This window comes from Chelonoidis abingdonii, chromosome 1 (genome assembly GCF_003597395.2).
Source record: "Chelonoidis abingdonii isolate Lonesome George chromosome 1, CheloAbing_2.0, whole genome shotgun sequence".
Taxonomy (NCBI): domain Eukaryota; kingdom Metazoa; phylum Chordata; order Testudines; family Testudinidae; genus Chelonoidis; species Chelonoidis abingdonii.
This window is the reverse complement of record NC_133769.1, coordinates 92,848,918-92,861,594: the sequence shown is the minus strand read 5'-3', so window position 1 is coordinate 92,861,594 and position 12,677 is coordinate 92,848,918. Positions and strand designations below refer to the sequence as shown.

Here is a 12,677-nt window from a genome sequence, read left to right as displayed (position 1 = left end):
ATTAATGACGACGTCGTGTGAACGGATACAGCGTTAAATCGGTATATCGGCCATTAAACCGATTTAAAGTCGCAGTGTAGACCTGGCCCTAGTCTCAGCTAAGAGTTCTAAAGCCAGCAGATACCTGATCGATTCTGACAAATCCCTCCCTAAGCACCCATCCTGCCATTTGAACAAGCCACCTGCAAACACCATTTCCCCAAAGTGAGGACCTAGCCCTTGGGAATCTGAAGACACCAGCCTTTGTCCCTCTGCTCCTATCTACATGGTAGTCTACTACCTGATCACCACTACCTCTCCCCATACTTGTTTCCTTTCTACTTTGGACATGCTCCCCAACCAGCTGGAAGCTCCCTCTGCGAGCCTGACCTGCTTCCTCTTTCCCTGCTCCCCTTGACATTCCTTTCCTACTGGTGACCTCTGTTCCTTGATGTTAACTCGAGTTTCTTTATCTGCTCTAGCTTAATGGCCCAGAGCCACTTGTAGCTTCTCTGGCTATAACCATGGGGCCAATTGCCAGAGGCCAGCCTTAGACAGCTGCAGCTACTAGCCGCAGGAGAGGTGGTAATTCCAAGGCTGAACATGCTTGAACCTCGCAACGGCAGCAGTAGGGACTCTAAATCCTCAGCGCTGGCCCTAGGCAGCTGCAGACTCTGGAGTTAGGCACTTCCCTCCTCTAGGCCATGTCTTTAAGTACCTGAGATTCCCAACACCTGCAGCAGAGGCCACCAATTCCCACGCACCCCTCAGCTAGCACACAGTCATGCAAAAAGTGCAGCCTGAATGATTTTGGAGGCTGGAGTGCCAGGAGGTTCCCATCCCTGAGCAGCAGCTCTGCAACAAGCTCACATGCCCCCCTCCGCTATGAGACCAGGACCCTGTGAAGACAGTGGAGTTACCCTGTATATAATCAGTTCTATCCAAAGCCTGTTGAAGTGAGTGGGAGTCTTTTCATTGTCTTTAATGGGCTGTGTATAGAAGCAAAGGACCCCATTCTAGACTCTAGGACAGGGGTCGGCAACCTTTCGGAAGTGGTGTGCTGAGTCTTCATTTATTCACTCTAATTTAAGGTTTCGCGTGCCAGTAATACATTTTAACCATTTTTAGAAGATCTCCTTTCTATAAGTCTATAATATATAATTAACTATTGTTGTATGTAAAGTAAATAAGGTTTTTAAAACGTTTAAGAAGCTTCATTTAAATTAATATGCAGATCCCCCGGACCTGTGGCCAGGACAGGCAGTGTGAAGTGCCACTGAAAATGAGCTTGAGTGCCGCTTTCAGCACGTGTGCTATAGGTTGCCTACCCCCCTGCTCTAGGAGCAAAGTGCGTTCTATGTGGCACTAGTTTACGATTGTAACAGGAAGGTCTCATATGACCTAGTGAATAAGCAACACCTCCTACAAGCACCTAACTCTTTTCTGAGAGGCTTTCCCACCCAATTACTAAATGTAAACCTGCTTTCCTTACAAGGGCTGAAAATATCAGGTAGTATGGTCACAAAAGCAAAGCACTTCTGAATTCAGTAGAATTTTGGATGTGCACAGAACCACAGACAGACTGGTATCCCACATGGTTACAGAAGTGCTGTAAAGTGGAAACAAGTTCAGCTTGTGTGATTGAAGATATCTGGATCCATATATAAGACTGTCCTACAGTAAATGAGGAAAAGTTGAGGGGCCTTTATTATTTCTTTTGTTCCATTCTTTGTTTCTCTATGGGGAATTTGCCAGTGCATATTACTGTCTTCCTTTTAAACAAACAAAACTAAAAAAAATGGTAATGGCTGTTGGAAAAATAGCCATTCCAGTCCTAGTTAGCACTGGGAAGATCCCAGCATTTGTTGCTCAATTTTATCCTACTTTTTCTACAGCAAATTACAGTGGATCAGCATATTTGATTTGGAAGAAATGAAGTAACAGTTGCCCAAATTGAGCTTGAGCACTCCTGAATTTTGAGGGTGTTCAAATTTGGAAGGCAGGTGCTAGATTCCCTTTCTGAATATTAGATAAATCTGGAAAGGAAAAGTCAATTTCTATTTTCATGGCTCAGAAGTGGAAATTCTCCTGTACTGTATCGGAAGCTGCCCAGGTCCTCTAGTAGAGCCCCCCTCCCTTACTTTTCATTTTAACTTCTAGTGGGACCACATACCTCCCTTGCTAGGCTTCAGATAGAGGGGTGCACTGTCCATTTAGTCCACCCAGTTCCTTCTTTGGGAGCTGCCAGGTGAGCTCACACCAGCATCCCTAAGACAGTATGGGGAAGTCTTCTGAGGGCTTCTGGGCCAAAGCCTTCTACTCCTTGGGCACACTTGTTCCCCATTCATACTGCCACCCCCTTCTAGCAGCCAGCTCTCCATTCACAGCAAGCTGCAGCGCATACAGTCTCTCAGCTTCCCGCCTCCTTTTCCTGTTGATAGCGGCCAAGGGACTGCTAGGAAATGTAGTATCGTCCCTGCTCCAGGGCAGGCTCTCTAGGCAGGGAGCTGACCAAGGAACTACATCTCCCAGGGCCCCGTGGGGGTCTCAGGTCCCATGCTGGATCCGGACTGCTCTGACGCGCCATTTCTGCAGAGGGGAGGAAGCGAGTGTTACGGTCCCCCTTCTGAGCTTGGGCCCGGCGCTGTGGCGCCACTGGCACCATGGTAAATCAGATCCTGATCATGGCTATAAAAGAGGGTGTTTGCTTGCCCAGAGAAAGGAGGAGATCACACACAGACTAAGAGTGCTGACCAAACACATGGCTTTGCCAAGTCCAGAATCTCAAGCTTTGCTATAGGAACTATTCAGTGATTATTATCCCAAAACTTTTGGCCGGCCAGCCTAACATTTTGTGCAGTCTCTAGAATGAACAAGTGTATTCAATTTAATTTGTAGTTACATGACTTTTCTCTCTATTTTCTATTTGGTATGCTAAATAAACTGTGCTTTATTTAAGGTCAATTTGGTTTTATTGACTGCTAGTATGGAGAATTACTGTGAGCCACTCCTGAAAGAAGGAAATGAACCTCTGACCTCTGGTGAGAGGTGGAGGGACACTGAGAAGCACTAACTTCCTTATTTGATCAAAGGCATGGGGACCAACAGATCCATTCCAAGAAGTTTTGCTCATACTCTGGCTTCAGTCAGATGGAGCACAGGAAGAACAAGACAATGTCATAATCATGTCATTTCAGCTTTGTATTGAGATGGTAGAAAACTATTCCAAGATGTCTTGGAAAACCAACAGCCTTCACACGAGTTTTGGGAGGGTGGAGTGTTTTTCTGGGAGCTATATTGTAAGTTTGTGGAGCAGCAACTAGTCTTGAACCAAAGAAATTTTAACTTTCAACCACCATCCTGAAAATATCACTGCAGGGAGTGAGCAGGACAGTTACGTCTTCATTTGTGAGTATCTCTGTTGATGTTTCAGGTAATAGAGAGGGCACTCACTTCAACATTGAAGACTTAGAGTCAATAGGATACCATTTCTGTGATGCCCTCTTGGATTACTGTGATCCAGACAAGAGTAAGGTAAGAGAAGTCCTTTTTAGAGCTATTGGAATAAAAATATTTGTGATAAAATGTGGCACTCTGTAAGGTAATAATAACAAACGCTATATTGGTTTTGATAAGTGCCTTTCAATAAGGCAATGGACTTCATTATTAACTAAGTGTATGATCTTCCCTAGTATTATCTGTGTCTGAAAGAGTTAGAGGAAATGGTGAAACAGCAAGCTAAGACCAACTCAGAGAATCTTAATTGCGACTCAGATGCTTCTGTCACAGATGCCATTTTAGACAAAGATTCCAGGTAAATCAAAACTATTGCGAGATATTAGATATATTTTACCTTGTTGTGCACTCCGGTAAAGAGGACTACACTAGGCATTAGATTAATTACCAAGAACTTAATTTTAAAGTTACTGGAAGATAGTTATATATGAATCTCAGGTTGAGTCTTTAATGGTCAGTTGGCTGCAGATAGAACCCCTCTATCAGCTCAAGCTTGGCCCTGTCCTACAAAAGAAAGCTAGGCTCTCATTTAGCTCAGTGTGGGGTTTGTGTGAGAGAGATGGAATTGCACTGACTATAAATTGATGCAGAACTGGATCAGCTGCATTATGTAAATCAATACACTATTTTTCAACTGTACATGTTTGCAGAGGAGTTAAGCTGTAGGATAAAGTGTATCACTTGCTTCAGTGTACAGTAGAATCTCAGAGTTACAAACACCAGAATTACGAAATGACCAGTCAATCACACACCTCATTTGGAACCAGAAATCCGCAATCAGGCAGCAGCGGAGACAAGGGAAAAAAAGTAAATACGGTACAGTATTGTGTTAAATGTAAACTACTAAAATAATAAAGAGAAAACACAATTTTTCTTCTTCATAGTAAAGTTTCAAAGTTGTATTAAGTCAATGTTCAGTTGTAAACTTTTGAAAGAACAACCATAATGTTTTGTTCACAGTTACGAACATTTCAGACTTATGAACAAGCTCCATTCCTGAGGTGTTCGTAACTCTGAGGTTCTATTGTATTGCTGTGGAAAGGAGCCAGTCCGAAGTCCTGTACTCCATTTAGCTATAGAACAGGTCCGTCGTAAGCAATAGTAATGCATGATTCCTCACAATGACTCAGCAATGTGCTTCTCCCCTGAATGATCCACCACTAGATATCAGGAGGAATTCAATCTCCAAGGCCTAGTCAGTCCTTGATCTCACTGCTGAAACTGACAAGTTAATTAATGACAATTGTGCAGGTGATTAATGAAATGTGGACTTTGGCCTATTGAGAATATTTTGGAGATCTCCAAACTCATTTCACAAGGAGTAATATTTTGTAACTTTTTAAAAATCTTGATGCTTCTAATTAATACAGGAAATGAAATATCTCTTGGCCCTTGTCAGTGCATTATTTTCAAAACTGCCTCTTCAGAATACTGTCAGCATTATGAATTACTAAGAAGTACACATCCCAAAGCTGAAGCCTTTTACTCCTCTTGGTGAATAATAAGCAAATGAAGAGATGAAGTTTTGTTTTATTTTGTTTAATACAGACAGGCCTATCTTAATGCCTGCAGTACATTGGGTCTTAGTAGAGAACTAATAGAAGGCTCAGTTATGGAAAACAAGATGAGATGTTATTAGATGAAATGACATAAAATAGAGTGAAAATGCAAAGTAGAATTATGACTTTCTAGAAACTGGAAATGTCATCTGCACACATCAGATTGTACTGAGGAACCACGGTTTGTCAGACAACCCTGTAGTCCCCATAATCAAGGTCCCCACTGTTATATTGCTTAACTCCAGGTCCTGCAGCCTATACAGTGGGATTGTGTGCTTTAGATGAGAGAAATGTGAAAACCACAATCTATACAGCATTCCCAATAGGGTTACTATTGGGGAAGGGCAGGGCACTGCCTTATTATATGAATTAATTCAACAAAATATTTTTTCCAGTCCAAAACTAAGGAAATAAAACAACATTCAATCTTTCGCAGTACCCACGTTTCTGACAGCTCAGATTCCAACGATACAGCTGCACACTGGCTAAAACCAGATACTCAGGTACACTATAAACTTCTTTCAGCTGCTTAGATCTCTTTACTGGGTGTAGCAAGAAAGAAATTGCTCGAGTTGAAAGAACAGTTTTCTGTGCTTAGGCTAAACAGGAGATGAAAGTACACCTCTACCCTGATATAACACTGTCCTCGGGAGCCAAAAAATCTTCCTGTGTTATAGGTGAAACCATGTTATATTGAACTTGCTTTGATCCGCCGGAGCGCGCAGCCCTGCCCCCCCGGAACGCTGCTTTACCGCGTTATATCTGAATTCATGTTATATTGGGCCATGTTGTATCGGGGTAGCAGTGTATGTAACAAACTAGTCATAATGCTAGTTAATAAATTGAATATGCTTCTGGATTCTCATATTAAGTACAGTTAATAGACTGTGTTGGTCTATCGCAGGGGAGTGCAAACTACAGCCCGCAGGCCGGATCCTGCCTGCCCTGGCCCCACATCGCTTCCAGAAGCGGCCAGCACCACTTCCCTGCAGCCCCTGAGGGAGGTGGGGGCAGAGGGCTCCATGCGCTACCCTCACCTTCAGGCACCGTCCCCACACCTCCCATTGGCCAGGAACATGGAGCCATGGCCAATGGGAGCTACAGGGGTGATACCCGCAGGAGAGGGCAGCGCACGTCAGAGCTGCCTGCCCCACTCCACCCCCAGGAGCCACTGACGAACATGCTGGCCACTTCTGAGAGCGGTGCAGGGCCAGGGTAGGCAGGGAGCCTGCCTTAGCCCTGCTGCATGCCACTGCCACCCCGGAGCAGCTTGAGGTAAGCAGTGCCTCACCAGAGCCCACACCCCAAATCCCTCCTGCACCCCATGCCCCAACCCCGTGCCCTGAGCCCCCTAACCTCCTGCCCTGAGCCCCCTGCCACACCACTCCTGCACCCCAAACCTCTGCCCTGAGCCCCTTCCCACACTCCACACCTCCTCCTGCACCCCAACCTCCTGCCCTGAGCCCCCTCCTACACCTTGCACCCCATCCTGCACCCCTACCCCCTGCCCTGAGCCCCTTGCACCCTGTCTGCACCCTAAACCCCTGCCCTGAGTACCCTCCTGCACCCCACACCCCTTGTGCACCCTAACTCCTTGCCCTGAGTTCCTTCCTGCACACCCCCTCCCACAGCCTGCACTCCTCTACAAACCCCAACCCCCTTCCCCAGCCCTACATTCATGGCCCTGCATACAGTTTCCCCACCCAGATGTGGCCCTTGAGCCAAAAAGTTTGCCCACACCTAGTCTATCACATGTCAGTGAGCTGTACAGTATTTCCAGGTGCAGTCCAAATCTATAATGCAGAACAGTAAACAAAATTAGGGTTTTCATATAATGTTCTGTAATTGTCATAATCTTCTGTACTAAGTTCTTCAGAATTTTGTTTTCCATTTCAAAAGAAAAACGGTTTCTAGCTTTTCTGGGTACAAAGAAATATTTTTGCAGTTTAAAAGAATAAGCAGTTCTAGGATCGTATTATGCATCATTGGAATGCATTGGAGACAACTTTTTATTACAGAAGGTGGAGGAAGCGACTAGGGGAGAGGCAATTCTAGATTTGATTCTGACAAACGGAGGAACTGGTTGAGAAGTTGAAGGTGAAAGGCAGTTTAGATGGAAGTGATCATGAAATGGTAGAGTTCTTGAGTCTAAGAAATGGTAGATGGGAAGACAGCAGAATAAAGACAATGGACTTCAAGAAGGCAGACGTTAGCAAACTCAGAATTTGTAGTTAAGATCCTGTGGGAAGCAAGGCAAAGAGGGAAAAAAGAGTTCAGGAGAGTTGGCAGTTTTTAGAGAGACATTATTAAGGGCTGTCTCAGAGCATAGGAAAGATAGGAAGTATGGTAAGTGACCAGCCTGGCTTAAACAGAAGATCTTCAGTGATCTGAAACTCAAAAAAGAATCCTACAAAAGCGGAAACTAAGTCAAATTACAAAGGATAAATATAAAAAAAAGAACAATACAGGCATGAGGGAAAAAATTTAAAAGGCCAAGGCAAAAAATGAAATTAAACTAGCTAGGAACATAATGGATAACAAGAATATCATAGAGAGTACACTTATGAAGTTTGCAGTTGATACCAAGCTGGGAGGGGTTGCAAGTGCTTTGGAGGACAGAATGAGAACTCAAAATGATCTTGACAGACGAGAAAATGGTCTGAAATAGATAGCATGAAATTTAGTAAGGACGCATGCAAATTACTACACTTAGGAAGGAATAATCAATTGTGCATTACAAAATGAGAAATAATTGCCTATGAAGGAATACTGCAGAAAAGGATCTGGGGGTTCTTCAAGTGCTTGCTTATGTCCATTCCAGTGTAGGTGTGTGCTCTCCCCAAGCACTGCCACCGGAAAGTTTTCCCCCAGTGGTATCCATTGGGTTGCCTCTGGTACCCACTTAGGTCACACCCTCATAGCACCGATATACAGGACCACGCTGCCCCTTCAGTTCCTTTTTACCACCCATAATGGTCGCTGGAACTTCCTCTCGTTCTTGCATTTTTCCCGCAAGTACTTTCTCTCATTGAACATGTTTTGTACAATGTAAATAGTTACCTTTTTAAAGTTGAGTTTTAGTTAGTTAATTAGCTAGTTAGTAGTATAGTCTGCAGCAAAGCTTGCTTAGTGGGGCTAGCCCTTTCCCAGCACTCAGTCCCTGGAGTTCAAACCGTGGGTGTTGTGCCATAAACCGATGCCGGTTAGTGACCCACACGCTAGCTGCCTTAAGAGCCTGGGGCAGGCCCACGTGCACTAGTGTTGCAGGATCTGCAGGGGCTTCAAACCCAGAACAAAAAAGGATAGGGACACCAGACTTTAAGTTCCTCCTCATGAAGGTAGTGCTCTGTCCCCCTTTGGAGCCAAGTCATGTGGACTCGGAACTGAGCACTTCGACTTGTGTGAAAGCACCCTGGCATCTCTGAGGGAGGCACAGCGCCATTCTGCCTCCCCAGCACTGAGAAAGGACTCCGCACCTACGGCCCAGGGCTCCCGGCACCGACATGCATCCCCGGCGCCAAGGAAGTCAACTCTAGGACGGAACTCTTGGCACCGCTCTCCATCACCAGTACTGACAAAGAAGCAGAGAAACACTGACTGGGGGTGTTCTCCAACTCCAAGATCTATGGGCCATAGAGACACCAATAGAGTACAACCTATGTTGGGCCATTCAGAGACACCAGTGGGGCATGCAGTACTGTTGACTCGAGCCCTGGGAAGGGCACTGTTGATCCAGTACCATTGGGCTCTCCCAGTGTTCAATAGCCCTAATACTACCATCTTCATGGGAGATGTTTGAGGCAGCGAGGGTCTAACTATTCCTCCTAGTGCAGCCATCCCCAGCCATTAGAGCACTGACAGTGGTAGCACTGGAAACAAGGACCAGTACGACACCGAGGCCGGTGCTGTCGTAGGGCAAGCCAGACATGTTGGCGCAGTACAAATCTCTTCCCTCCCAGCACCATTCTTCAATATCGATCGGCAGTGTTCCCTCTAATTTTCCCCACACATGAGCGGAATTAATTTTGTTATGTGCACCAATATCGAGGTGATGTGTGACACATCACCTCGATGTTGGTGCACATAACAAAATTCACGTGGTGAGGCTGAGGGGTTTGAAGTGTGGAAGGGGGCTTAGGGCTGGGGCAGAGGGTTGAAGTGCAGGATTGTGAGGGCTCTGGCTGGGGGTTGAGCTCTGGAGTGTGGCCGAGGATGAGGAGCTCAGAGATGGGGTGCAGGGGTGGGAGGGCTCCAGCTGGGGGTGTGGGCTCTGGGGTGGGGCCAGGGATGAGGGGCTTGGGGTTCAGGCTGCCCCAGGGAGAGAGGACTCCCCCCAGATCTCTCTCCCCGCAGCAGTACCTGGACTGGGGCAAAGAGGCGCCTCTCCATGCCATGGCAGCTCTGGGGCTGGGGCTGTAGGATAGGTGCCCCTTCCCCAGTCCCAGCAGGCCCGGGCTGGGACTGGGTTTGGGTTTGGGCTGTGGGAGGGGCGTCCCAGCCACGCCTAGGTCCAGGCCGTGATGCCCTGGCTGTGCCTGGGGCCAGGTCAGGCTGCTGTGGCTGTGCCTTGGGCCGTGCTGCCCAGGCTTTACCTGGAGCTGGGCTACGCCATGCCTAGGGCTGGGCCAAGCTGACCGCTTCAGCTGCCCCTAGGTCCAGACTGGGCTGCGCCACCCCGGCCACAGCAGAGTTGGGAGCCTGCATGGCACTAAATAGGCTGCTGCGTGGCCACGTTGTTTACAGGAAATTTATCCAGTTGGTACCACTCTGTCCTGGTCGCCAAGAAGTGACTCCTCAGACTCTAATTCTGAAGCGGAGTCCTACGCCTCATGCAGGAGAAGACACCACTTCAATTGGTGATACCCTACAGCTGACGTGACCCAGGGCATGCTGCCGACGGCCTGGCCACCAGCACAGTGGCAAATGCCACTGCAGTGGCCATTCTGGAATCCCTAGACTTTCCATCCACTCCATGGCCCCCAATCCAGTCTTACTCCATCATATTGAAGTCAAGAGCTCCCCCACCATCCTCTTCAGAACAGGGATCGGTCCCCTGTGCTGAGCCTGGTAACAACCTACAGGACCCACCCCCATGGGTCCCATCCAGGGTAGAGGGAGAAGAACACAGACCTGTGCCTGTACAGGCTTCTACTTCCTCCTCTCCCGAAGAGGCGGTGTCAGGAACAACTATCACGTCCTCTCAGGACAATTACAGGGTGCACCAGGAGCTCCTGAGAAGGGTATCCCAGAACCTGGGTGTCCAGGTGGAGGAGATCTCCGAATCCTCCCATGCCTGAGTGGATATTTTAGCAGCCTAAGGTGTCCATGCCATTGAATGATGATGCCATCCTGGAGCCTATAAAAGCTCTATGGCAGACTCCTGCATCCCTCCAACCTACTGCAAAGACAATGGAAAAGAAGTACTTTATCCCTCCCAAAAGGTATGAATTTTTGTATACACATCCTCAGAACTCAAGGCCTCTGGTCCCTGGAGGAGCTCTTGTTACCCATCAGTGTGAGGAAACTGAGGGCTGTATGCCTAGCATGCCAAGTGTTCCAACCCCACCTGGAGGGCAACTGCGTGTCAGTCCTCACAAACAACACAACAGCAGTGTTTTACATAAACAAGCAGGGTAAAGTGCTGTCCTTTCCCCTATGTCAGGAGACATTTCACCTATGGGAATTCTGTGTAGCCCATTTGACCAGTCGATCCACCTCAAAGCCTCCTACCTCCCAGGATCACAGAATGAGTTAATGGATCACTTCAACAAAACCTTTTCCAACATCACAAGTGGTCCATTTGCTGCCCAGACGTGAACATGTTTTTCAGAGGTGGGGAACTCCCCAGGTAAACCTGTTCGTCATTAAGTACAACAGAAAGTGTCTTCAGTTCTGCTCCTTCCTAGGCCACAGCTCAGGGTCGCTCACAGACACCTTTCTCCTCCCTTGGATGGACCAACTCTTCTATGTGTTCCCTCTCATCCCTCTCGTACACAGGATCCTGCCGAAGGTCAGAAGGAACAGGACACGTCTTATCCTGATAGCCCCAGCCTGGCTGTGTCAGCACTGGTTCACAGCCCTCCTAGATCTCTCAGTGGACACACTAATCAGCCTGCCCCTGTTTCTGGACTTGATCTCTCAGAATCACAGCCATCTACATCATGGCACAGCATGGAAGCTCCATGGCTGAACCCAGCAGAACTGGCTTGCTCCATGCCCATTCGCGAGGTGCTTTCACAGAACAGAAAGCCATCTACTAGAGCCACTTACCTGACAAAATGGAATAAATTCTCAATTTGGTCAGCACAAAAGGATGTTTCACCTGCCTAGTCATCACTACCCTTCATTTTAGAGTACCTTCTCAGTTTAAAGCAGCAAGGCCTAACGGTGTCATCCATAAGGGTCAATCTAGCTGCAATCTGAGCCTTTCACCTACAGGTGAATGGCTGGCCAGTCTTCTCAAACTCAGTCTGTGGCCAATTCCTTAAGGAGCTGGAATGGCTGTACCCCCAGGTATACCAGCCAGCAGCACCCTGGGACCTCAATTTGGTGCTGGCAAGGCTAACAGGACCCCCGTTCAAACCACTGAAAACATGCTTTCTGCTCTACCTGTCTTGGAAGGTGTCCTTCCTAATCTCCATTACTTCTGCCAGAAGGGGCTCAGAGTTCCAAACTCTTACATCTGAGCCACTGTACACGGTCTTCTTCAAGGACAAGGTACAACTGCGGCCACACTCATCCTTCTTGCTAAAAGTGGTCTCACAATTCTATAGTAACTAGGATAGCTTTCTACCTGTCTTCTATTCTAAACCACGCACTAACAGGGAGGAACAGAGACTCCACTCATTGGATGTTAGGCGTGCACTAGCCTTTTATATAGAAAGGACTAAACCCTTTCGGAAGTCCAGCTGTTCAGACCCATTGCGGACAGAATGAAAGGCCGTCCAGTCTCAGCCCAGAGAATCTCATCATGGATCACTTCCTGTATCCACACATGCTACAAGCTAGTGAAGGTCCTCCGTTGACAGTCCATTCTATAACAGTTCAAGCATTGGTGGCAGTGTTTATGGCGGAAGTTCAAATTCAGGACATCTGTAGAGCAGCAACGTAGTCATCAGTCCACACTTTCACATCACACTACACAATCACCCAGCAAGCTAGAGATGATGTGGATTTTGGCCAAGCAGTTCTACAGTCAGCATGCCAATGAACTCTGAACCTTCCATCTGCACAGATGCTTGGGAGTCGCCTACATTGGAATGAACATGAGCAAGCACTCAAAGTAGAAAAAATGCTTACTAATCTTCCGTAACTTGTTCTTCGAGATGTGTTTCTCATGTCTATTCCAACCCAATCTCCTGCCTTCCCCTCTGTCAGAGTTAGCCCACAAGAAGGAACTGAACGGGTGGCAGGGCCCTATATACTGGTGCTATGAAGGCGTGACTCAAGGGAACACCAGAGCCAACACAACAGATACCATTGAGGCAAAACTTTCCAGTGGCGGTGCTCAGGGCAAGCACATATCTACATTTGAATGGACATGAGCGACACATCTCGAAGAACAGTTATGGAAAGTTAGTAACCACTCTGAAACCATTTTTTATAGCGAATCACGAACTAAAT

At 47.1% G+C, this 12,677-nt stretch overlaps 1 protein-coding gene across 2 annotated transcripts in view; it reads left to right on the top strand.

The window, feature by feature from the left end:
- Window positions 1-12,677, top strand: part of AGBL3 (AGBL carboxypeptidase 3) — a 70,963-nt gene that overhangs the window by 27,923 nt on the left and 30,363 nt on the right. For both annotated transcript variants that reach the window (XM_075067404.1, XM_075067405.1), the window contains exons 10-12: window positions 3,413-3,513; window positions 3,672-3,793; window positions 5,491-5,557. In XM_075067404.1, the coding sequence (XP_074923505.1) occupies window positions 3,413-3,513; window positions 3,672-3,793; window positions 5,491-5,557 (290 nt within the window). The remainder of the gene's footprint in view (window positions 1-3,412; window positions 3,514-3,671; window positions 3,794-5,490; window positions 5,558-12,677) is intronic.